This window comes from Aspergillus fijiensis, assembly GCF_003184825.1.
Source record: "Aspergillus fijiensis CBS 313.89 unplaced genomic scaffold BO72scaffold_22, whole genome shotgun sequence".
Classification (NCBI taxonomy): Eukaryota; Fungi; Ascomycota; class Eurotiomycetes; order Eurotiales; family Aspergillaceae; genus Aspergillus; species Aspergillus fijiensis.
In genome coordinates, this window is record NW_024468998.1 from 248,708 (window position 1) to 270,460 (window position 21,753).

The 21,753-nt window shown below is 53.3% G+C and overlaps 9 protein-coding genes across 9 annotated transcripts; 6 read left to right on the top strand and 3 right to left on the bottom strand.

The window, feature by feature from the left end:
* Window positions 1-788: 788 nt before the first annotated feature.
* BO72DRAFT_496123 (MFS general substrate transporter) lies at window positions 789-2,605 on the top strand (the record flags this gene model as incomplete). The annotated part of the gene is made up of 4 exons (XM_040948601.1): window positions 789-1,529; window positions 1,589-2,035; window positions 2,114-2,300; window positions 2,358-2,605. The coding sequence occupies 4 exons, from the start codon at window positions 789-791 to the stop codon at window positions 2,603-2,605; spliced, it is 1,623 nt and encodes a 540-aa protein (XP_040801468.1).
* A 1,781-nt stretch (window positions 2,606-4,386) lies between these two features.
* On the bottom strand, window positions 4,387-6,225 carry BO72DRAFT_527625 (FAD-dependent oxidoreductase). The gene is made up of 2 exons (XM_040950122.1): window positions 5,940-6,225; window positions 4,387-5,857 (listed from the first exon to the last, which is right to left on the bottom strand). Exons 1-2 carry the CDS (start codon window positions 6,212-6,214, stop codon window positions 4,423-4,425), a joined length of 1,710 nt encoding a protein of 569 aa, XP_040801469.1. The 5' UTR covers window positions 6,215-6,225; the 3' UTR covers window positions 4,387-4,422.
* Window positions 6,226-6,883: 658 nt separating this feature from the next.
* BO72DRAFT_509303 (uncharacterized protein) lies at window positions 6,884-8,834 on the top strand (the record flags this gene model as incomplete). Its single annotated transcript, XM_040949323.1, has 8 exons — window positions 6,884-7,245; window positions 7,316-7,383; window positions 7,449-7,634; window positions 7,696-7,759; window positions 7,874-7,971; window positions 8,043-8,183; window positions 8,298-8,708; window positions 8,790-8,834. Exons 1-8 carry the CDS (start codon window positions 7,032-7,034, stop codon window positions 8,832-8,834), a joined length of 1,227 nt encoding a protein of 408 aa, XP_040801470.1. The 5' UTR covers window positions 6,884-7,031.
* A 1,129-nt stretch (window positions 8,835-9,963) lies between these two features.
* On the top strand, window positions 9,964-11,034 carry BO72DRAFT_468438 (NAD(P)-binding protein; the record flags this gene model as incomplete). The annotated part of the gene is made up of 1 exon (XM_040946897.1): window positions 9,964-11,034. One exon carries the CDS (start codon window positions 9,964-9,966, stop codon window positions 11,032-11,034), a length of 1,071 nt encoding a protein of 356 aa, XP_040801471.1.
* An 856-nt stretch (window positions 11,035-11,890) lies between these two features.
* BO72DRAFT_496127 (uncharacterized protein) lies at window positions 11,891-12,388 on the bottom strand (the record flags this gene model as incomplete). Its single annotated transcript, XM_040948602.1, has 1 exon — window positions 11,891-12,388. The coding sequence occupies one exon, from the start codon at window positions 12,386-12,388 to the stop codon at window positions 11,891-11,893; it is 498 nt and encodes a 165-aa protein (XP_040801472.1).
* Window positions 12,389-13,139: 751 nt separating this feature from the next.
* On the top strand, window positions 13,140-14,087 carry BO72DRAFT_458697 (uncharacterized protein; the record flags this gene model as incomplete). The annotated part of the gene is made up of 4 exons (XM_040946389.1): window positions 13,140-13,185; window positions 13,278-13,610; window positions 13,698-13,813; window positions 13,875-14,087. The coding sequence occupies 4 exons, from the start codon at window positions 13,140-13,142 to the stop codon at window positions 14,085-14,087; spliced, it is 708 nt and encodes a 235-aa protein (XP_040801473.1).
* Window positions 14,088-14,752: 665 nt separating this feature from the next.
* BO72DRAFT_105829 (RICIN domain-containing protein) lies at window positions 14,753-15,367 on the top strand. The gene has a single exon (XM_040938907.1). It carries the CDS (start codon window positions 14,843-14,845, stop codon window positions 15,275-15,277), a length of 435 nt encoding a protein of 144 aa, XP_040801474.1. The 5' UTR covers window positions 14,753-14,842; the 3' UTR covers window positions 15,278-15,367.
* Window positions 15,368-16,964: 1,597 nt separating this feature from the next.
* On the top strand, window positions 16,965-18,667 carry BO72DRAFT_403792 (NAD(P)-dependent alcohol dehydrogenase). The gene is made up of 3 exons (XM_040942244.1): window positions 16,965-17,666; window positions 17,743-18,175; window positions 18,245-18,667. Exons 1-3 carry the CDS (start codon window positions 17,381-17,383, stop codon window positions 18,525-18,527), a joined length of 1,002 nt encoding a protein of 333 aa, XP_040801475.1. The 5' UTR covers window positions 16,965-17,380; the 3' UTR covers window positions 18,528-18,667.
* A 489-nt stretch (window positions 18,668-19,156) lies between these two features.
* BO72DRAFT_105841 (putative lysophospholipase) lies at window positions 19,157-21,280 on the bottom strand. The gene is made up of 3 exons (XM_040938908.1): window positions 20,083-21,280; window positions 19,654-20,018; window positions 19,157-19,589 (listed from the first exon to the last, which is right to left on the bottom strand). Exons 1-3 carry the CDS (start codon window positions 21,089-21,091, stop codon window positions 19,251-19,253), a joined length of 1,713 nt encoding a protein of 570 aa, XP_040801476.1. The 5' UTR covers window positions 21,092-21,280; the 3' UTR covers window positions 19,157-19,250.
* Between the last annotated feature and the right edge of the window lie 473 nt (window positions 21,281-21,753).

Consider the following 21,753-nt stretch of genomic DNA (forward strand, 5'->3'; position numbering starts at 1 on the left):
CGAGCGATCTTAGATGACCCCTGCAGTGCAAGCGATCGGAGACGGGCATTTTCGTCTAATCATTCTGAGTAGCTGGGCTGAGTAGTTGGCGTTTGATCAGATCTTAATTGAGTCGTCAGCGTGCAACTAACTTAACTTCCAAGTCTACGTCGGAAGGAAACTTACGTCACTACCTGCCCTTTCACCTCTACTGTTTCAACAAAGCATTCATTAGCCTGTCCTCGCGATCGGCAGGGCCGGCAAGGAATCGATTTATCGCATTTGGGCTTGCGTCGGGAGCAGAAAAAACAGCTTTTCGGAGCTCTTTGTGTCCTGCGGACCCTCTCGGGACGTGTCGCCATGGCCGCAGATATGTAGGTATAAACTAAGTTTGTTACTACTCCGTAGTTAATAGGTAATTCATGGCTCACCCGAGACTGACCCGTTAGACGGTTTGAAGATGGTCGTGCACGATAACTACTAGGTAGTTACCTTATGTACATGTACCAACGAGGCGGCATTCTTGATTACGTATCCGTTTTGAAACTCGCCCGAGTCTCGCCCGATGGAACCATTGCCTTCCAGGAAGTGGAACAACTGCATGGTACATAGTAGTATCTTGAAGAAGACTTCAGGTGGCCCATTTTGGGGCTTGGGCGGCTTGTCCGAATCTCACCCGCATCTACAACGAAGTCCAGTGGCGTCCATGGAAGACTTCTGGAGGTCTCAAATTTACTTAAAGTGCATCCATTCCGCAAGCCTTTCGGTGATTATTCTTCCGCGCGCGATTCCCTTGGCTTAGGTGTGGGATGGATCTGCTTCGCGATAGCTCGCTGGGACAGATTGTCCGTTTTGCTACTGGCAAGCGATGCTTCTTGTATCCCGAAGAGCGAGCGGGCTTCGCGCATCCGTGTACCGAGGAGAAAGTCTCCGTATCCAGTGGTCTGGTACATGTACCTAGATCCCAAAGTGAGCATCAAGGGCTGGTGCCAGGTCCTGGAAGCAAGTACGAACGGCCACACTCGCAGCCGCTTACACCTCAAGGTGGCCCTGTCAATGAAGGGCGGCGGTCGGATGGAAAGGACATATTTCTTGTGGATTGGTACGATGAGAAGGATGTCGACAATCCTCAGAACTGGAGTTCCTTCAAAAAGTCCATCGTGACAGCCGTGCTATGGCTGTATACGTTTACGGTGTATTGCGCCTCTGCCATTTACACACCAAGCGTGGACGGCGTGATGGAGGAGTACAATCTTGACCATACACTCTCCACCCTGGGCCTCTCGCTCTATATACTTGGGTACGGCATTGGTCCTCTCATCTTTTCGCCAATATCTGAAATCCCCCGAATTGGAAGGAACGCGCCCTACATGATCACTTTATTTCTCTATGTCCTGATGGCTGTGCCGACTGCTCTCACCCGGAGCTTTCCTGCTTTCCTTGTCTTGCGATTTCTAACAGGCTTTTTGGGTTCCCCATGTCTCGCCACGGGGGGCGCGACACTCCAGGATATTTTACTCGTGGTCGAAAATGCCTTATGGTTACACGGCGTGGGTAGGCGCTACATTCTGCGCGCCTGCATTAGGTCCTATCATCTCTGGCTTTGCAGTTGCTGCCCGCGGCGATTGGCGCTTGCCCTTGTGGGAGATCTTATGGATGGCTCTCCTTACATTTGTGGTCATGTTTGTCGCCTTTGGAGACATCTGCCTCCACTGTTCTGTTACGTCGGGCCCAACGAGTCCGCAAGGTGTTCAAAGACCAGCGATATGTCTCTCAGTCCGAAATCGATGAAGCTAGTCTATCCCCACCCCATATTGTCGCGCACGCTTTGATCCGGCCCCTACAAATCACGATATTGGATCCCGCCGTGTTTTTCACCAATCTCTATAGCTCCTATAGCTACGGTGTCTACTACAGCTTCTTTGAGGCTTTTCCGCTTGTCTATACAGATATGTATGCATTCGATCTCGGCCTGACGGGTACCGCCTTTTTATCGATCGTTGTTGCGTGTTTAGCCGGGACTTTAATTTATTTGATTTACGTTCACTGGCATTGGGTAACTCCCTATTCTCATTTTCTGATCTCAGCTGAAGGTACATCGATCTCAAGCGACAAGGACTAACGCCGGGCGAAGGAACCTCGAGTCAAGAAGAACGGACTTAGTCCCCCAGAGCAGTGTCTCATCCCGGCAATATTCGCCTCGTTTCTACAACCAATAGGGCTATTCCTATTTGCCTGGTCAAGCCGACAAAGTATCCACTGGGTTGTTTCCATGGCTGGCGTCGCACTGTTCAGCACAGGTGGCTTTATCCTCTTCCAAGGTAGGTACACTATCGCAATATGCCCGTCATTCGGCGCGTCCTACTAAGACCGAACAGGGATTTTCACGTATCTTCCGCTGTCTTATCCTCGGTATGCGGCAAGCCTTTTCGCGGCCAATGACTTCTTCCGATCGGCTTGGGCTGCTGGCGTGGTAATCTATGCTCGGCCGCTCTTCGACCGGCTTGGGATTGCTGGAGGTGTTTCACTCTTGGGTGATCTTTCTTGTGGAGGGATCGTAGGGGTGTCCGCACTTTATGTGTACGGGGCCAGATTGAGATTGAGGTCAAAGTTTGCGGAGACTTAAGGTTGTCTTTCGGCTTACCAGCGGCACGTTGAACGTATGCGGCAACTTTCGAGGCTATTCCTTGTACCTACACACATCTATGGCGCCCTTGAAGCGTTATTTCTGATTCATGTGGCACTTTATAAAACAGGATAGATCCAATTCGTGTTTAAAGGGTAAAAAGTCAGAGAGGAGGGCTTGCCGTCTGGTACCCTTGTAGCCCACAATAAGGTGGCTAAAAAACCAAACTTCATGCTTGGAGAGCAATGCATTTCGATTGAACTAGCAACAAATTCGAAACATCAAAATGAACAATACTGGATGTTATCGAAACTTATAGTACATCAATTCGTGACTAATTCGAAATTATATTATCACGTTCATATTTGCAAGGTACACCAACCAATAGTCATGCGGACAGAATACCCACCAGAGAAGTGTTCTTTTCATAGAACCAGAATGCATGTTATGCTACTGAGACTATACTAAGCAGTAGCCAAATCAATCTCACAGCTAAATAAAATGAAGATTATACGTGCCGAGTCTTGTGCGGTGTTGCATTGGTTGTGTTTACTTAGCAAGGCTGCAGTTGAGTCCTGTCCGAGCTTAACAAAGCCAACAAAACCCTAACCCGCAGTCCACAATTCTGCACTTACTGGCAGAAGGATAGCTTGATTAAAGGTATCTTTGGTGGTAAGTGCACCCTGGTTGGGACAAGCGCGGCTACATGGCTGGAACTTAGTAGTTCTTGATCAATGAGGCAACAAGAGCCACCACCTAGATCTTTAACAGCGCTTCCTGCCCATACGGAAAGGGATTATCTAGATCTTTTGCAGCAATGCTTATCAAGGACTCTGCAACAATTTCTTTCGTCGGAATTCGCGCCGATTAAGCCACCATGATTCATAATACCAGTTGAGCCAACCACAGCGACAAATCGACGATCTAAGAATAGGCTCGCCGCCGCACAGATCGCACCCTGCTTCCTACATAAGGCGGACTCTACAAAGCTTGTCTGTCAGTGGATTCGCGAAGCAGGGACACAGGAAGCCGCTGTTGTCGGATTTCCTGAGACGATCATACCCGGCTACCCTGCTTGGCTTGGCCACGTTTCCATAGACACAGTCGTGGTTACGTGAAGAAAAGTGAAGTCGGGGACTATAGAACAACAAAAAGAATTTGTAGAAGCCCTTTCTTTTTATATCAAGGATGAAGAAAACTTAGCATTCTGTAGCTCACTCTTTCTCACCCCCACCCACGCCGGTAGGTGATATTCTCACCAAATTCTCACCGAATTCTCACCCATCTCACCTATGCTCACCCATAATTTAGCGCCTGTCACCCATAAAACAGCAACACGCTCGGGGCTCATTGATCTTCTGGCCACTTTTATCAGTGTGGCTTGAGGACGGCTGAGCGGAGGGGAAACCCTATCTTCCACAGCCTTTGGTCGTATGTGCTAGTCGTAGTTGATGCCCGGTTTATGTAGTGTATCTTCTGAGTTACAAGTGCCATGTATCCTGTCTCATGCTATTGTAATGATAGTGTTATTGATCCCTCTATGAGTCAAGAGACAGCTGTAATTGTTCTGTTTAAGTTGAAGCAACGGCTGTCTACAGTTAGTATTCATGAGACTGACCACCCCCCTCTCGCTAAATCTTGCTCTATAGCTTGCAATTCCATTGGTGTAAGGATTAAGGATCATAATTAATGTTTAGTACGTCGTTGATTGTCGTCCGCAGTTCAAAACAAGAAACGTTTTGATTCTATTATTCTATCTAGAAATACAACTGGCCCGAGATCTCACGTCGAGCCTCACAGACAGTACCTGCACTCCACTAAGCCCGACACAACCGCCCATCCGCGGACTCGGACCAGGCGTCCGCACCGACGGCGGTGCGCGCGTAGAACAAGCCGTAGGGGTCGTACTTGTCCTTGATCTGCAGCAGACGGTCATAGTTGACGCCGTAGAAGGCCTTCTGCCAGTTGGGCTGCTGGAAGTTGCCCTCATTCATGTAGGCGCCAGAGTTGGGGGCCAGGGCCTGCAGCCGCGGGATGTAGTCCTTGGTCATCTTGTCCTGCTCGGCGACCATGGCGGCGCGCGCGTCCCACTCCCAGGGGGTGGTCAGGGTGGTGTCGATCAGGGCCTCGCGCCAGGCGGGCAGGACCGCGTTGTCGACGTCGCCGGCCACGCTGCGGTTGACGTTCAGCCCGACCCCGATGAAGGTGGCCCCGTCCTCGACGATGGCGCGGTAGGCCTCGGTGAGGGCGGTGGTGTTGTGCACGACCACGTCGCGCGGGATCAGCCACCCGCCGTACTGCGCCTTGCCCACCGCGATCTCCGCTTCCATCGTGTTGAACTGCTCCAGGTAGGTGTCGAACTCCTTCGCGGTGAGCGTGTACTCGATTCCCAGGTTGGTGAGGCCGGCTTCGAAGGGTTCGACCAGCGCCCGCAGCGTGGCGACGGGGACGCCCGGTCCCGTCAGCGGGGAGATGTAGAAGGTCGTGTTGGTGAAGTACCAGATGCTCATGACGCCGGCGTCGACGATGCTGGGCAGCAGCGTGTGGTAGAGAGTCACCGCCTCGAAGAAGGTGTCCTGGGAGATCCCCTCGTTGGTGAAGGTCAGGTTCAGCCCCGAGGTCGGGGTCGAGGCGTGCAGCTTGGAGGTCATGGCCACGACCACGCCGTACGTGCCACCGCCGCCGCCGCTCAGCGCCCAGTACAGGTCCTTGTACTCGTTGTCGCGCGTTGCCGTCACGAACTCCCCGGCGCCCGTGACCACCTCCCAGGCCAGCACCTGGTCCGCCGCCATGCCGTACTTGGAGGACAGCGCCGAGTGGCCGCCACCCTGCGAGTAGCCGCCCGCGATGCCCACGGACGAGCACTCGCCGCCCACGACCTGGTAGCCGTGCTCATCGGCAAACTCGTACGCCTCGAAGCCCTGGACACCCGACCCCAGCCGCACAGCCGGTCCGGTGTAGTGGGTCGAGTTGTAGTCCACCAGCGTCCGCGACTTCAGGTTGTGCGTCCACACGCCCAGCCCGCCGGCACCGGTGGACTTGCCGTTGTAGTCGTGGCCCGTGTTGCGGATCACCAGGCGGATGTTGTGCTCGTGGGCGAACTTCAACGTGGCCGAGATATGGGCCGGCGTCGAGACGTTCACCGCGTAATCGATGTAGTTGCCCATCGTGCACGGCTTGGAGACCGGGTGGAACGGGTCGCAGGTGCCGTTGGTGAACCATGGGGCCATGATCGAGCTGCTGGATTGGTAACTGTGGGTCGCGTCGCACGGATCAGTAAGGGGGAGCCGATGAGGGACGCAAGGGGCTGAAGTCAAAGTGGCAGTGGGCTTACTGGAGCTCAGGCTCCGTCCATTCCTCCTTGAGGACGTCGCACACGGCGGCATCGTAGTTGGGCGCGTGGCAGGGCTTGCCGAGGGGAATGGTCTTGATCAGACGGCCGTCCACCGTCTGGTTCAACTTGGCCCATTCACTGGTGGAAGGCCAGCAAGCATCGCCAGGGAAGCAGCGGCAGCTGGTGGAATTGCTGGTGCTCCTGGGACTGCGGGGGCTCGCCGTGGCGGCGGCCGTGAGGGCCAGCAAGCTGGTCCAGAAAGTGGCGGAGGGCATGATGATTGGTAGATGACCTGGCTCTGTTTGGAGACGATCTTCCAGTGAGCGACAGGGGGGGAGGACAAGGCCAATTTATATGCCGACATTCCCGAGGCTTGGCTGTTGAACATGACACCAAGTGGGACACCCCCTGACCTGTTCCTACATCTACTCCGTTCGTAACTTATGCAGCAGATTGGGTATGCTTGAGCTAGGGCTAGGAGTATGATTGCTATCAGGCCATTGCCTTCTTGTCAATTTTTGTTCATCGTCGGAAAACTCGGCTGGTTGCCTAGACTATCCCAACTATCCTTGTTAAAGCCAAACAGTTAATCTACATTCAATCTCGAACCATCTCGCTTAAGCTGTTAGTCTCCACGTTTATTGACCGACTGGACAGTGCCCCCGCTGCAGCGATGCGCGGTCCGGTTCCCCCGTGCTGGTGCCCCACAACGGCGCACGTTAGTCGCGGCGTTAGTACTGCCTTAGTCTCACTCGAATGCACGATGGCGTAAATCGCCTCGGAAATAGTGCGCTGCCAATGCAGCCGATGTCTTGGATTTGACTTCGTGCATATTAATTGATTCACTAGACAGGGAGGGGGGAGTCCGATTGTGCCGATTGCTAGGCTGAAGGAACCGAGAAATCTTCAAGCAACATGAACACAAGGAAAAAAAGAGAAGGAAAAAAAAATTAAGGTGATTGTTCCCCCGGGTTCGGGTCTTCCCACCTTGCATGATGTTTCTCTGGTGAGATCGATGTGCATTGCACTATCTACAAGATCCTGGTCGTTGAGTTCTTCACCACCCCTGTCTGCCCCATTAACAGGAATGCCATGCCCTGGGTCCATAACCTCGCCCACCCGGATCCCCACAGCCACGTTGCCCGGGTCATCGCGATCTGCTTGACCTTCAGCATCAGTGCCCTGCTGGCCGTGCTGCTACGGCTTCACATCCGGTTGCACACCAAACGCGACCTCTGGCTCGATGACTATGCGGCGATTTGCAGTGCGTTGTTGGGGTTAGGCTATGCCGGGGTTGCGGTGGCTCGTACGTTTTTCTTCTTCACCCGGATGTAAAGCTTGCTTGATGAGAACTGACAGTCAATTCCACTGCTTAGAGACACGGTATGGTCTTGGACTGGACGCGGCATCTTTTCCGGATGCCAATGTGGTGATGTTCAGTAAGGTTTGTACTTTCTTCCTGCCGTGACCAGGTGGTAATTCGTAACAGTGACAGACTGACTGCCTCAGATCCAATACGCTGGCGGTCCATTATACATCCTTGCGCTCCTCTTCTTCAAGGTCTCGCTCTTGACCTCCTACCTCCGGATTGGAGGGTTTGTGGCCGCATACCGATGGGTCATCATCGCCGTCACCGGCGCGGTGGCATGCAACCAGCTGGCTTTTACACTCCTCTTGACTCTGGCCTGTCAGCCGGTCAGTGCCACACCAAAAACCTTCCTATCCGTCTGGTAGTCCTCCTCTGACAAGGGATTAGGTCGCAAAGCAATGGGACTCGAGTATTCCTGGAACCTGCATTGACACGGTAGCTTCATACTACGGTAGGCAAGACCCATAACTTTAACACAATGAGGATTAGGAAACTGACAGAAACAACAGCCTTGGCCGGTACAGAACTTCCCGCTCCCCCTCCCCAGAACATAGTCCATAACCAGCTCCCTATCCTACAGGAACAAGCCTCGGCTTCGATATCGTGATCATCGCTCTCCCCCTCCCTGTCCTCTGGACCTTACAACTCCGCCATACACAGAAGGTTCATGAGTTCCCCGTCCCACAAGCAACCCTGTCGGTCGCATGACGCTGACTCTCCGATCAAAACACCAGGTAGCCCTAATCGGTATCTTCGCCCTCGGCTTCTTCATCACCATCATCCAAATCATCCGCATCTTCACCATCAAGAACCTCAAGACCTACACGGACAGCCAGCCGATTGTCCTGTGGTCGGACGTGGAGATCAGTCTGGGAGTATGCTCGCCCGAACCCGGTTCCTACCGTGCCCTGCCTAGTTCCTACGGGAACCCTTACCCCCTTATGTTTCAATCTCCACAAGAAGTTAGTGGTGACTAACGGAACGATCAGGTAATCATCGCCTGCATCCCAACCTACGGCCCCTACTTCCACGCCTTCGCCTCCACCCTCTCCTCCAGCTACCGGACCCGCCGCCGCAAGCGCACCGCGGGCGTCTCGGGCAGCCAGACGCTGAACAACCATTCGCGCTCGTACGGGCTGATGAGCGGGGTCCGCCGCACGCAGCGCAACCAGAGCCGCATGCTGCCCTCCGAGACGGACGACCAGGCCGGGGAGTTCCTGGAGCTGGGCCATCGCAACCACCACCCTCGGGGCTATCAGGAGAGGCCGTGGGATAACGCGGTGATGGTGACGACGACGATCGAGCACAGTAGCGGGGACAGTAGTTCGCTGGAGAGTAACGAGAGAAGAGCAAGCGGAGGGCGACATGGTGACGGACCCGCTGCTCCTCACGCGGCAGCAGTGATGGCGTCCTCCCCGCCTAAGGGCCGGATTGGGGAGCAGCAGGGGGAGATCCCCGGCTGCGAGGGGGGAGGATGTCAGCTGCAGATCCAGAAGGTGATGGAGGTGGAGGTGCGGGTGGAGTGAATCGTCCCTGTAAACTACTTAGTCACGTCCTCGAATCTCTTTTGTTTTACATTTCCTACATAAATTGAAACTGTACTACCCGACTCATGTATTGTTCAGGCTACAATTCTTTATTTGGAGCATTGTCTCTCTTGGAAGCGATTCTACGCTGTTGTCAATGTAACCAGGAGATTTTTTTTTTAGAATATGCGACATTAACCTAAAGCTAGGTAGCTAAGCATTTGCGAAGTAGTACTTGAACTACAACGGTATAATCGGATTGAGGAGATGTGAAATTGGGAAAGTTTATGATACTTGGTCTGTCTCGGGCGTGCGTGTTCATTCAAGATAGATGTCATGAAGGGTTGGTTTTCATATTTTCATGAGAATTCAAATTGTCTATATATCTGCCCTTTTGGTAATACAATTGAAATCTGCCTAAGGAACTCCCAATGTCCCATGAATCATTTGACAACCCAGTGATTATATAAAGAATGCCGAGCATGTAGGAACTGGCCGCCAGACAGAATCTGGAGGATTTATAGTTCGACGCCGCCGTTGATCGGAGAGTTGAAGACACTCCCAGTCAAAGCTTCAGTCGGTCTCTTGTGTCGCGGTGGTAGTGGTAGAACTTTGAGAGGTACCGAGTTTATTGAGATATAGCACTGATGTGCAATCGACGGTGAGATGTCTCCAGTTTCTACCCGCCGGGAGTGGTGACGGGGACATCGACAAATTAGGATTCAAGCCGTGCTGCCGGACGCACTCTCGGAGAGGATGAGAAGACAAAGAAAACTGCCTTACTTGAATAAAAGCTGCCTGTGTTTCGTGGTCGAATCCCGCGCCTCGTATTAATTCCCATCTCCGGCCTGTCCCAATCTCGTCCCGCAAGATCAACCCCAATTACGAACGCCCGCACCCCTGGTTCAGATAATCTGGCCGCAAATCAAAAGTATCAACCCAATCTGGGGGTGATCGTATTCGAGATTCAGTATCTATGGTACAGAAAAATATTGACTACGGACGACAGATTCAATGACGGAGACCGAATCGCACTATCTATAAATCCCCGCAATGCACGCCAGGAGAGACACATCTGAAATGCCGGGAACATGACACCAGACTCAATGCACATCAAATTAGACCTATAATGACCGGAGAACTCGTTTTCATCACCGGAGGCAGCGGCCACGTCGGGTTTCGCGTGCTTGTGCGGGCGCTCGAGGCCGGCTACCGCGTGCAGGCTGCGGTGCGGAGCCCCGACAAGGCCCGGCAGATCCTGGCCACGCCCTCCATCCAGGCTCTTCAGCCCGGCGACGACCGGCTGTCGTTCGTGCAGGTGCCGGATCTGACCGCTGAGGGGGCCTACGACCAGGCGATCCGAGGCGCGCAGTATGCTATCCACGTGGCCTCGCCGATCCCGCAACAAACCCAGCTGAATAACCTCGATCAAGACACTGCCAGCAGTGCCCGCCTGGTCGAGCACTTCATTGACCCGGCGGTCAGCGGCACCCTGGGACTGTTGACGGCCGCACACAAGGCCGGCACCGTCCGACGAGTTGTGATCACCTCGTCCGGCGCGGCGATCGTGCCGTGGTCGTTCGTGGTCTCTGGTGGCGGCGTCGGGAGGGTGTTCGACGCCAACAGTCGCGTGCCAACTCACCCCGCGGAGTACGAGTACAGCTCCGCCTTCGAAGCCTATGCGGCAAGTAAAGTGGCCGCATTGAACGAGGCAGAGCAGTGGTTGGCGACGACCCGACCGTCTTTCGACGTGATCCATATGTTCCCCGGGTTCGTGATCGGACGGGATGAACTTGCCCGCACACCGGCCGATCTGATGCGCGGATCCAACCAGGAGGTGCTGGGGCCGGTGGCCTACGGGGCCAAGGACAGATGCACCCCCAATTCTGCGGTCCATGTGGATGATGTCGCCGACGCGCACGTCCGCTGCCTCGACCCCACCGTCCCGGGAAATCAGGGCTACATCCTCTCCTCGGGAGGGGTGGAGGGAACCGATTGGCAGGACAGTCTTGAGATCACCGCGCGCAGGTTCAGAGACGAGGTCGAGTCGGGCCTGCTGCCGAACAACGGGCAGATTCAGTCGATTCCCATTCCTTTGGACACGAGCACGTCGGAGACGGTGTTGGGGAACAAGTTCCGCTCGTTCGAAGAGCAGGTCGTGGATATCGTGTCGTATTATCTTCAACTGGTGGCTGCTTGAACAAGGTGTTATCTCGAAGCTGGTAGGAGGTTGTTCGCTGTGGTCGCACCGATTAGACAGTGTGACTGTTTGGGCAGTAGAAAATCCATTCCAGTATCCTGTTTCTTAGGCCGGCGCTCCAGCGTCTGTTCCGTTCGTATATACAATCACATAATCACCCATCCCACCGGCTCATTCTCGTACCCTGTTCCCGGTCTTCAATCTGGGATTAACCTCTCATCTATTCATCTCTTCTCGACTTAGTGTTGAATAAGGTCACTGTTTCATGAACTACAGATTGCTAGAACTATATCTCTGTCATCATTGTACATTGGCGCGAACAAAGAGGATCGCATTGAAAAAGAAGAAGAAGCAGAAGAAGAAGAAGAAGAAGAAGAAGAAGAAGAAGAAGAAGAAGAAGAAGAAGAAGATGAAGATGATGATGATGATGATGATGATGATGATGTGTTCTCAAACTGCCTACTGAGCCATCAACTATAAAGCACGTGAGCACATGTAACCCTGACCGCATCTGGATCTTCTTCGGATTCGTTCTCCTCAGCAAATCATTTTCTCCCTGTTGATCAATCACGTCATGGAAATAGTAGTACTCCCAGAGGATAAGATCGGCGAAGGCACTAAAGGACTAAGGGCACAGATAGAGCGATATAGCGGGAAGTCAACCGCAGCCCCTCAAACACACCACCACATTAATCTTTATCAGCCAGCAATAGTAATGCCCGCCATGACCAGAGCAAGAAAGCGCCCAACGCAAGGCCACGAAACATCTCCTACTGTTCTCAAAGCTCGTTTCACTCACAGCAATAGAGACCAAGTTCTTCCTCCCTTCACCCTCAAAGGAATCAATCCTTGCATCCTACATTGTTGTAACGCCTTGCCCAACGCAGCCCGAAGCGATAGGCCAGCATGAGGCGCTGCATATGATCTCGGCGGTCGCCCAAGCCCTCAAAAGCGATGCGAGTCGGCTCCCAGCGAACCGACTCAGGACCTCGTGGGTACTGCGCTCCAAGCGCCAGATCATCTCTTCCAGCGCCGACAGCTGGGTTTCGACGGTCTGGATACGAGAGTAAATTTCCTCCGCGGTGGTGACGTCCGCGGCGCCGGAGATCATTAGCCATACGAAGAGGGTCTTGAGCTCGCGCTGGAGAGCCGCCTCGCGCTGGATTGCAAAGTTCAAGTCGACGTCGTCGCGGACCAGCGCTTCCACGTGGCCGAGCTGCCCCGCTGCACCCTGGAAATACAGTCGGGCTCGGGCTTCCTGGGCCTCGTGGAAGTCTCCCACGTCTTCGCAAGATCTCTCGTCCCAACGATTCAGCCATGCTGTTACTGACTTTGGGAGGATGCTCCACGGCATGGCGGATGTAGAATGTGTGTCACGAGTCAGGAACTGATGAATGTGGTGTGGATCGGAATAGTAGCTTATGGTTGGAGGAACGACGGGTTTTTGGCGGAGTGGGATGGAAAGACAAATGGATGGCTGTGTGGCATTGCTCTGGCTCGGTAAGCCCTACATCATCACGGCGAAGCCCGCAGGCCCCTTGAGTCCGTAAGCTATCATGATGACAACATGCGGATCGTATTTCCCTAACTGCTGCCCCTCATATAAAGAGTTCATTTTCTCTCCTCCGGCACGTCTGTTTTAGTCGTTTTCCTCCTGGAATGTGCCGATAACTGAATGCATTCTTCTCCGACACAATAGAAATACACCTAGAGTATACCGTCCTTTCCACCCACGTTCGATACAGATGACATAGCAGGACGCAAGTACTACTGATCTTTTCTTGTCCCGACTCTGTCCCGCGAGAGTATGGAGCAACAATCTGTCGTGTCTGCGACTCGGAACCAGCAGGAGTTGATCGGGAGACGCAGCGCTATCAACGAAAGGATCGCTTCAGAAATTCAAAGTGCAACCACACACTTGCAGAGTCTCAAGGAAGTGTTGGGATGCGTTGAAACGCAGCACAGAGAGGTGCTCGTCCTCGATGACCAGATTTGGCCGATTGAAGAACAGCGAGACCGTGAACAGTCGGGATGTATCTCTCTTCTTGCTCTCACCGATCGCGACCTGCAACGCAGCTTCGGGATTGTGGTTTGCGATGATGATTATGACTGGATGGCCCTTCCAACTGACGTTCATCCAGTGCCAGGTAGGTAAGTCCCCAAAGGAATCGCATTTGATAATTTCTCCCAGGAGCGGCCCGTGGCCAGCTAAGAGATATGGGAATTAATGATGAATATAACAGCCGATTTCAAGCTCGAAGTCTCTGAAATCATGAATGAATACTCCTATGATCACTCAAACATCGATCAATACAGCCCGCTCGGTTGGATCCTTCTACAGATTGCCCACGCAGTAAACACCGTCCAGGGGTTCAAGACTGGCATGATGAATCTCGCGCACAACACGGACCTGCTGCACACCTTTGCGCAACACAATAACATGACTCTTGCTGGTCGGGCGGACTACACCCTCTGGTACCGCGACCCGGAAATCGCTCGCATCCATCTGGTGGTGGTCGAGGCCGATCCCGTCAAGACGGAAGAGCAGGCAGAGACGCGGGCTATAGCTTACATGCGTACGTGCTTTCCTAAATCAGACCGCTAGATCTTTCCGCGGTGAGCGACAAAAGAAAAAGCCTTTTCTGACGTGCTCAACTGTCTAGTCATGGTTCAAGAATCCCGTTGGCAGGCCTGCGACATGCTTGCCGCGGTCTATGGTCTTGTCCACGATGAGAACAGCCGTACCTTGACGTTCCTCCGTCTGGACACCACAAGGAAGGTAGGAGGTCGGAGTCGAAGGGTCTGCACCAGAGTATTCTCCCCGCGCTGACAGTTTACAGATCCAACGCACGACCGAACGTTGGGAATTCTTTTCTTCAACCAGGGACTTCGCCATCACATCAATCCTGTGGAATATCTTCGGGGAGGCGCGGATGTATGAGGATAGCTCGATGGATCCAGACTACGAGGATAGTCTCCGCGACCCAGACTCTGAGGGTTCATCCACTTGCACCGGGGGGGATAAGGAGGACTTGACCTTAAATGACTGCTGATGGTGATTTCTGCCGGATTGTATCTCTGATTCTCGTGTGATTCGTTGTATCACTAGTCGGGTATAAGACTTCAGATTTCGAATGTCTATTTTGCTCGGTTCGTCCTTTTGCAATGCGGTTCTTGAAGAACTTCTTCCGGCATGACTGCCTGGTGTTTGAGAGTAAGAGAAATATTGTGATTTCCTGATGGTCTACTGGGTTAGGGCTTGAGGGTGACAGAGACACGCTCAGAAATTTGCTGGCCTCAACCGAGGAACAGACAAAAGGGAGTAGATGTCCTTCAATTGGTGTAGTGCTGTGAACTTGCTCTAAGCGTGATGATCTCGCACCAAGCATACATTATGTCATGGTTTCTGCTGTATATCCTCTTGGCATTGATGCAAAATCACATCCCTTGCCTAAGACAAGACAACAATGCTTTTCTTTCACATGAATCGTTGGTGATTGTAAGACCAGGGCAGGTGATGTTACACAACCATGCAGAGCTGATCATCTTTTTCCTCTCTCTGCTTGGTGTCTCAACGCTCGTGATTCTCATGTACGTTCACGTCACTTCGCCTACTCTGAACTCGAGCGTTGTCCTTCGCCACTGCTAGTATGTCCTACTCTAGTCTGAGTACAAATACGTCAATGTTTTTCTTTGTTCATGCTGAATACAGCCGACTTTTACACTCCACACCCGCACGATCTCTGCACAAAAGTCATTCCATTATCTCACGCTCATCAGCCCACCCATCTAGAGGCTCACACACACAATGAAAATCCCCATCAGCCTCATCACAACTCTCATAAACTCAGCCTCAGCCGCCCTCGTAACGTACTACCAGATCCAGCCCGCAGGCACCACCGACACCCTGCATGCGACCGGGGACCTCCGCTTCTACCAAGCCAACGACTACCTCAACGTATGGGCCATCGACCCCGTCGACGGCGGCGCCACCATCAAGAACGCCTTCACCAATATCAATCCGTATATCAGCTGTGATGACACGGCGTGCACGTCTGTTGCTCAGCAGCCGACAACCTTCACATTTGAGGACGCTGGTGCGGGGGCATATAGGGTCTGCAACCCTGCGGATGGACTTGTCTGGACCGCTGCGGACTCCACCATCAAACCCGCCCCGGCCGATGGCAGTCCAGCGCAGAAGTTTGTGTTTCAGCCGGTGCAGATGACTGTGCCTCCTTATTGAATACGGGTGGTTCGTACCGCGCCGTGCCTGTCCTGTGGATCCCCCCCTCCGCGCTGGGTATATTCATCTTTCTTTCCCCGTCAGTCGAACAGGCAATGTTATGGCTACAATGCTGGTGTTTTTGTGAGCGCACTTAGAAACGTGCATTTGCTTTCACGCATGATAGGCGTGAATTGCAATGAAAGCTTGGGGAAGGCTTTGCATGGGTCAATATATCGCCACCAAAAAAAGGGGGGGGAACCATTTGCTAATTTGCTACCGTATGAAGAGAGCTTTGATGGGAAATTATTGAGCAAATTTATCGTTCTGTTCGATTACATATAGCTTTTGTTTTAGCTGGATCTACAACTGTCCTAAGTCCCAAGCGGGCATGGACTTCCGGCCAAAGGATATGTTCTTCAATTTATAGGTGACGATGTACTAGTTGGGTATTCAAAAGATCAAAGACTAATTTAAGTCAAGGTACATAAGCAATAGATCTACAATTGAGTAGTCGGGTATCTAGATATAGCTGAGTAGACAGAGTTATAGTGCAGACAGTAGAAAGAAGGCAGAAGGACGGCACGTTCATCAATGAGAAACGGGAGCGACGCAATAATGTAACATTGTTTAGGTAGATAGGGTTCTTGAAGATGTTAAGCATGGAAGGGTGCTGTTGTGAGAAAGAACAATAGGATTCATTCAAAATAATAGCCGTTCGGCCAATATTACCCGCAATCCTGCAAGATGTAGGGCCCGAACCAGGCCAGCTGCGGACCTGTTGATCCTGTTAATGCGTGCATGTGACTCTGTTTTCCCTGTAGGGATACTTGCAGTGCCTAGTCCTTACAGGTGTGTTGTTACGGCATGGAAGGTGTTCGCAAAGAGAGACAGGCCATCTACGCGGCTATTGAGGATACTTAAACGGGGTATAGATAATCAAGAAGTTGGAAAAAACTGTATGAAGATTCGTTACGGGACTTTGATGTGATACTCTAACGCATAGACAGTACATCATGTTTGTGTTGCATTCCGTTCGCCACAGGTTTAGCTTGAATTAATAGGAAGCCACCGTGGGTGAAAGTCTCTTATAATGTAAATCACACCCGGCTGCGTTATGTCATCGGTTCGAAATGTTGATGCATCCTTGCAAACATCTACTCCTGTGCAAATCGATCTCCGCCTGCCTACCTTCGGCCCCGGTAGCATGAAACATGGCAAGCGCATAAGTTGCCTTGGAAACGGAACCATCCAAGATTCTGGAAGACTCCCAGCGGCAGGATCAGTGGAAGTGATCCACAGTCCTGCACGCTAGTTTTAGGCTTAAGATCCCGCGGTGACGCCAATCATATGATGAGCCGTTATTCTTCTCAAGATCTGACCCGTGACGGGGTTCGAGAGAGAGGTTTTCGGAGGAACGAGAATTTGCCCTCCGGCGGGATACCGAGCCCGGGATTTGTTCGGCCTGTAACCCTTAATGAGATCGGGCCGGGTGAGCGGCACAGCAAGCCGTTGAATGCCAAGACAGATAAGAAAAAATAAGAAAGGAAAAAAATATGATGTGGCTGACCTTAAGTGCTGCTTACAGTTGAAACGTGGCTGCCACTATTCTTTAGCTTAAGATTACTAAGATAGTGCTTGTCCTCCATATCTCTGACGTAGTGCAGTATGTACTGTAGATAAGTGCGCACTCCACAAGACATCAACAAATGTACTCAACATCCAAAACTCTCCGCGATCGATCATGGACTAATGTTTCCGGAAGAGACATAACCAGGAATTATGAGGGTTCATATGGCGGAGAGTTTATCCAAATCCCACCGACGGACACATTCTCGGAGACTTCTCCCGACTGGTTCTTCCGCCGAGGACGGACAGTTGACTGTATCAGAAAAAAAAAATCTTTATCAAAGACAAGAAACCAGTTGCTGATGAGTTCTTGCCCCACCCTTTTGCAACCCCTGCGAAACCGAGACCCCCGATTTGATGCCCAGGTTGCCCGCTGGACCCACATCTTCCCGATAACCATTCTTCTATATAAATCCGACTGCCACTTTTTCTCTTCTGGGGATGATACACTGTCATAGCCAAATTTGTCTGCATTCTTGATTCCTTTCGTGCAAAATGACCTCCTTCACCTACGACGTCTTCCGCGGCTCCTCTGAGGGCAAGATTGTGCCCGCCCAGACCACCAGCGAGCTCGGTCACGGCGAGGTCTTCATCGAGACCACCCACTCCGGTCTCTGCGGCACGGACGAGCACTACCTCAAGGCCGACCAGGTGCTGGGCCATGAGGGTGTGGGTATCGTCAAAGCTGTTGGGCCTGGTGTCACCGACGTGAAGGTTGGCGCGCGGGTTGGCTTTGGATATACGCACAGCGTCTGCGCCAACTGCGATAACTGCGTGACTGGTATGCTCCCCCATGCTTACCCTCCGTGCCCTATATCACACCCCAAAAAACAAGATGCTAACCAGAGGTGCAACAGGATGGGACCAGTACTGCCGCAACCAGAAGCAATACGGCTTCCACGACCTCCACAACGGCACCTTCAGCTACGGCGCCATCTGGGACGCCAAGTGCGTCTACCCGATCCCGGAGGGGTATGATTCCATCAACGCCGCGCCGCTGATGTGCGCCGGCGCCACCGTCTGGACCGTCCTGTCCGAGTACGGCATCAAGGCCACCGACCGCGTCGCCGTCATGGGCATCGGCGGGCTGGGCCACATCGCCATCAAGCTGGCTGCCGCCATGGGCTGCCACGTGGTCGTGCTCTCCAGCTCCGAGGGCAAGCGCCAGGAGGCGATGGATTTCGGCGCCTCCGAGTACCACGTCTTCCGGTCCGGCGGCCCCGTCCCCGAGGGCTTCAAGCCCGTCAACCACCTGCTGCTGTGCGGGAGCGGATCGGTGGATTATCCTTCGTATGTTGCCTGCCTGCCCCCCCCCCACACATTTCTTCTAACGACCTGTCCCACTGACTGTTTCGTAAGGCTCATCCCCCTCATGGCCACCCACGGCAGCATCTACCCGCTGACCGTCGCCTTCGAGCCCGCCCGCGTCCCCATGCTCGACCTCGTCTGGCGCGGCGTCCGCATCCAGGGCTCCCTCGTCGCCTCCCGCAACAGCATCCGCTCCCTGCTCGACTTCGCCGCCCGCAAGAACATCGTCCCCACCGTCATGACCTTCCCGCTCACCAAGGAGGGCATTGAGGACGCCATGGAGACCCTCCGCCAGGGCAAGATGCGCTACCGCGGTGTCTTGGTGAAGCCTTGAATTTGGCGCCGGGCTGTGGGCCTTGCTTGCCTTTAGGGCTGTGTATGTATGACGATGATGATGTGCATATCTGTGGCGTTGTGGGTTATAGATTTATAGATTTTCTTCTCTGGGGGGGTGGGTAAATTTAATGATGCCGGTGCTCGAATTCGTGCTGGTGCTTTATTGCTTCGTCTTTGGGTTTCTGAGGGGTGTGTTGTAGTTTCGCGGTGTGCGTGTTGAGTCGAGAGGGGATTCTCGGCCGAGTCTGGTTGGTGGATAAGATATCGGGTGGAAGAATGTCTGGGGAATGTCTCCGACAACGTAGTCCGGGGTGGGATGGATCTCAAGGTTGACTATGCTCATCTGGGAAAGGCTAGCTATAAATTATGGCAACATCTGTCTTGACAATGATTATGGTTCAAGTAGAGGGAATTGGGAAGAGTATTATTGCTGGTGCTGGCACAATCGGGTATTGTGCAATGTATAAACTGAGGTCTCGCCTGTCTTCTTCTGGTGATAACTGCATGGCGATCGGACAAACACGGACGATCTAGGATCTTCTAGTAATGGAAAACTGCAGAGGATTAAGACAGACTCGGAATCTACCCCGAGTACCCACAAGCCACCATTCGCTCCCGCCTCACTGCTTTATCAGGCGTGAACACATGTAAAGTCAAACCCAGACCTTCCCTCCGCATCAGCTCCAGATGACACCTCTGAATGTATATCGTGTCTCTACGTTCAAGGCGCCGACCCGGCCATCAGAATCTCCGCCGTGCGTCCTAGCGAAGTGCCCTCATCGTCGATCTCCTCCAACTCCCGATCGCTGACCTCGCGCGGTCCAATGCCGGCCAGACCCCACACCGCCGGGCGTCGTCGCGCGAGCAGCTGCGCCGCCGTCCGTTCATCCGAATGCAAATGTCCTCCCGATTTGCGGAGTAGCAGCACATGCTCCGAAAGTCCAGCGTTGGCCGCCAGGAACAATGGCGTGCGACCGTTTCGATTCCGGATGTGTACTGAGCCACCCTGGAGCAGGAGGTATCGAAGAATCTCGACAGATGGAGAGGTGGCCGCCAGATGCTGCAAGGGGAGTCAGTCGTCTTGTCCAGCTGGTAGTCAAAACACGATAAACGGAGCCACTTACGATCGGAGTGTTGCCTGAGTAGTCCGCATCATTGAGCAGCCAATGATGCTCCCTGACCACAATCTCCTTCACCCGTTCAATATCCCCTTGGGCAATCGCGTAACCCAGCACGGTCAGAGACTGAACGCGCTCCGGAAGAGCACCGTCTGGGTGACGGAACACAGGTTGCGATACTTCGGTCAGTTCTCCGCGCAGAGAGACGGACATGTTCTTCGCGACCCATTCGGGTGTGGAGTCGGGCAAGGCCAGGAGATACGCCAGCTTCGTCAACGCCGCTTCCGTAGTCAGGTCGAGGCCTGCGACCACACCTGCGCGGGACAGGCTCATACCCGGAGCATAAACGGGACTGACACTTCCCGTGAGACCTGTGTTGTCCATGTTAGATTCAAATGACATTGCCACGGTAATTATGGGCCAAGCGAGACTCACATTGGGTGACATTCACAATGACAATCCCTCTCTTGATGGCAGCAGCCAGCACGTTTGTCATAGCATTATCCTGTCCGCTGGGTGCATTTCCAGCACCAAAGGTCTCCAGGACCAACCCACGGAGTCCATCTAGCTTCAGCACAGCATCCACCATCTCCGGCTTGATACCTGGGAAGATCCGCAGACAGGCGACGTGCGTGGTGTCGAGGTTGGTCTGAATGCTGAAATGATCCAGGCTCTTGGGTCGGTTTACCAGCTCCCAGTCGACATTTGTGCGCATCGACGTCGTGACCGCCAACGGGGGGCAGTTCGGAGAGTTGAAGGCGGCGAAGTCACTGGCCGCCACCTTGCACGATCGGTTGCCGCGGAACAGTCGATTGTTGAAATACAGACAGACTTCCGGGATCATGAAGTGGCCCGCCACAACGAGTGATCCGAGAAGGTTGTCCGTGGCGTCGTTCTGCAACTCGAGCATGGGAGCCTGGGCTCCCGTGAGGACGACCGGTTTTCCGAGGTTCTGCAGCATGAAGCTGAGCGCCGAGCACGTATACGCCAGACTGTCTGTGCCGTGCAGCACGACGAATCCGTCGAACCGCGTGTAGTTGCGCTCGACGGTGCGGGCGATTTCGGCCCAACCCTTCGCGTCAATCGAACTACTGTCCAGCAGCTCCTCAAACTCGAACACGGTGTATCGCACGCGCCGCCCGTATGCGGTGACGGGGGTGCGCAGACTCGGGTGACCCTTCACCTCTTTGTCGGCGTTCACCACCACGTCCATCATGCTTGTGTGCGAGCCATCATTGAAGGTCGGGACTCGGGCGAGGCACTGTTCCTGGAACCCTCGGGCAGGTACGAAACCAGAGGGGGACTGTCGCATACAGATGGTACCTCCGGTCATGATGATGAGGACGCGCGACTCGGGGATGGCATCCTCGGACTGCTGCTCGGCCAGTTCAGGCAGCGCTCCGTTCAAAGAGACCATGTTGGTCAGCTCTGATGTCGATCGCATTATTTTTTATTATCTGATAGTGTTGTTGTTCTCAAGCCCGAGCTGCCGTGGAGAGAGGAAGGGGGGGAGAAAAAAAGTAAGGCTCGCGGGGAGGGGCAACAAAAAATAAGAATGCGGGGCCTTCCCCTTCAGGCAGGTTTGTGTTTTTGGAGTGAAGCTCAAAGTTACTTTTTTAAACTGCATCGAAAAGGCCAGGCCCCCAACCCACTTTATTCTTATTCTTGTTGGGGTCACAAGCAAAGTGGTGGTGGGCAACTTCGCCCCAATTGGAGAAGGCCCAGCAAACCTGTTATACTGTGAAGGGAGTGAGTGATCATTTGACTTCGGACAGTACTGTACCCAGGCCTGATTCTCGGCTTTTTTCAACCCAGTCACTTGATGGCGTGCTGTCTAGGGACGAGGTTCTGCAAACCTAGCTTGCATGTGGTACGAGGAATTCTAACATTAATTGATCCCATGCTGCAGTTGAATGAAACAAATTTTTGGAGTAGGTTGGACTACAACTCCGATTTCCGGCCGTGGCGTTACGTAACTTACTTTCTCTCCATGCGATGCTGGAGGAGCACGTGACTGCAGAGGGGCAGAATGGCTTGTCAGACCGCCTCCACTACCGCCCCGGTCGGGCAGAACCTAGCGAACCTCGAAGTGGTCCGGGCTGATTT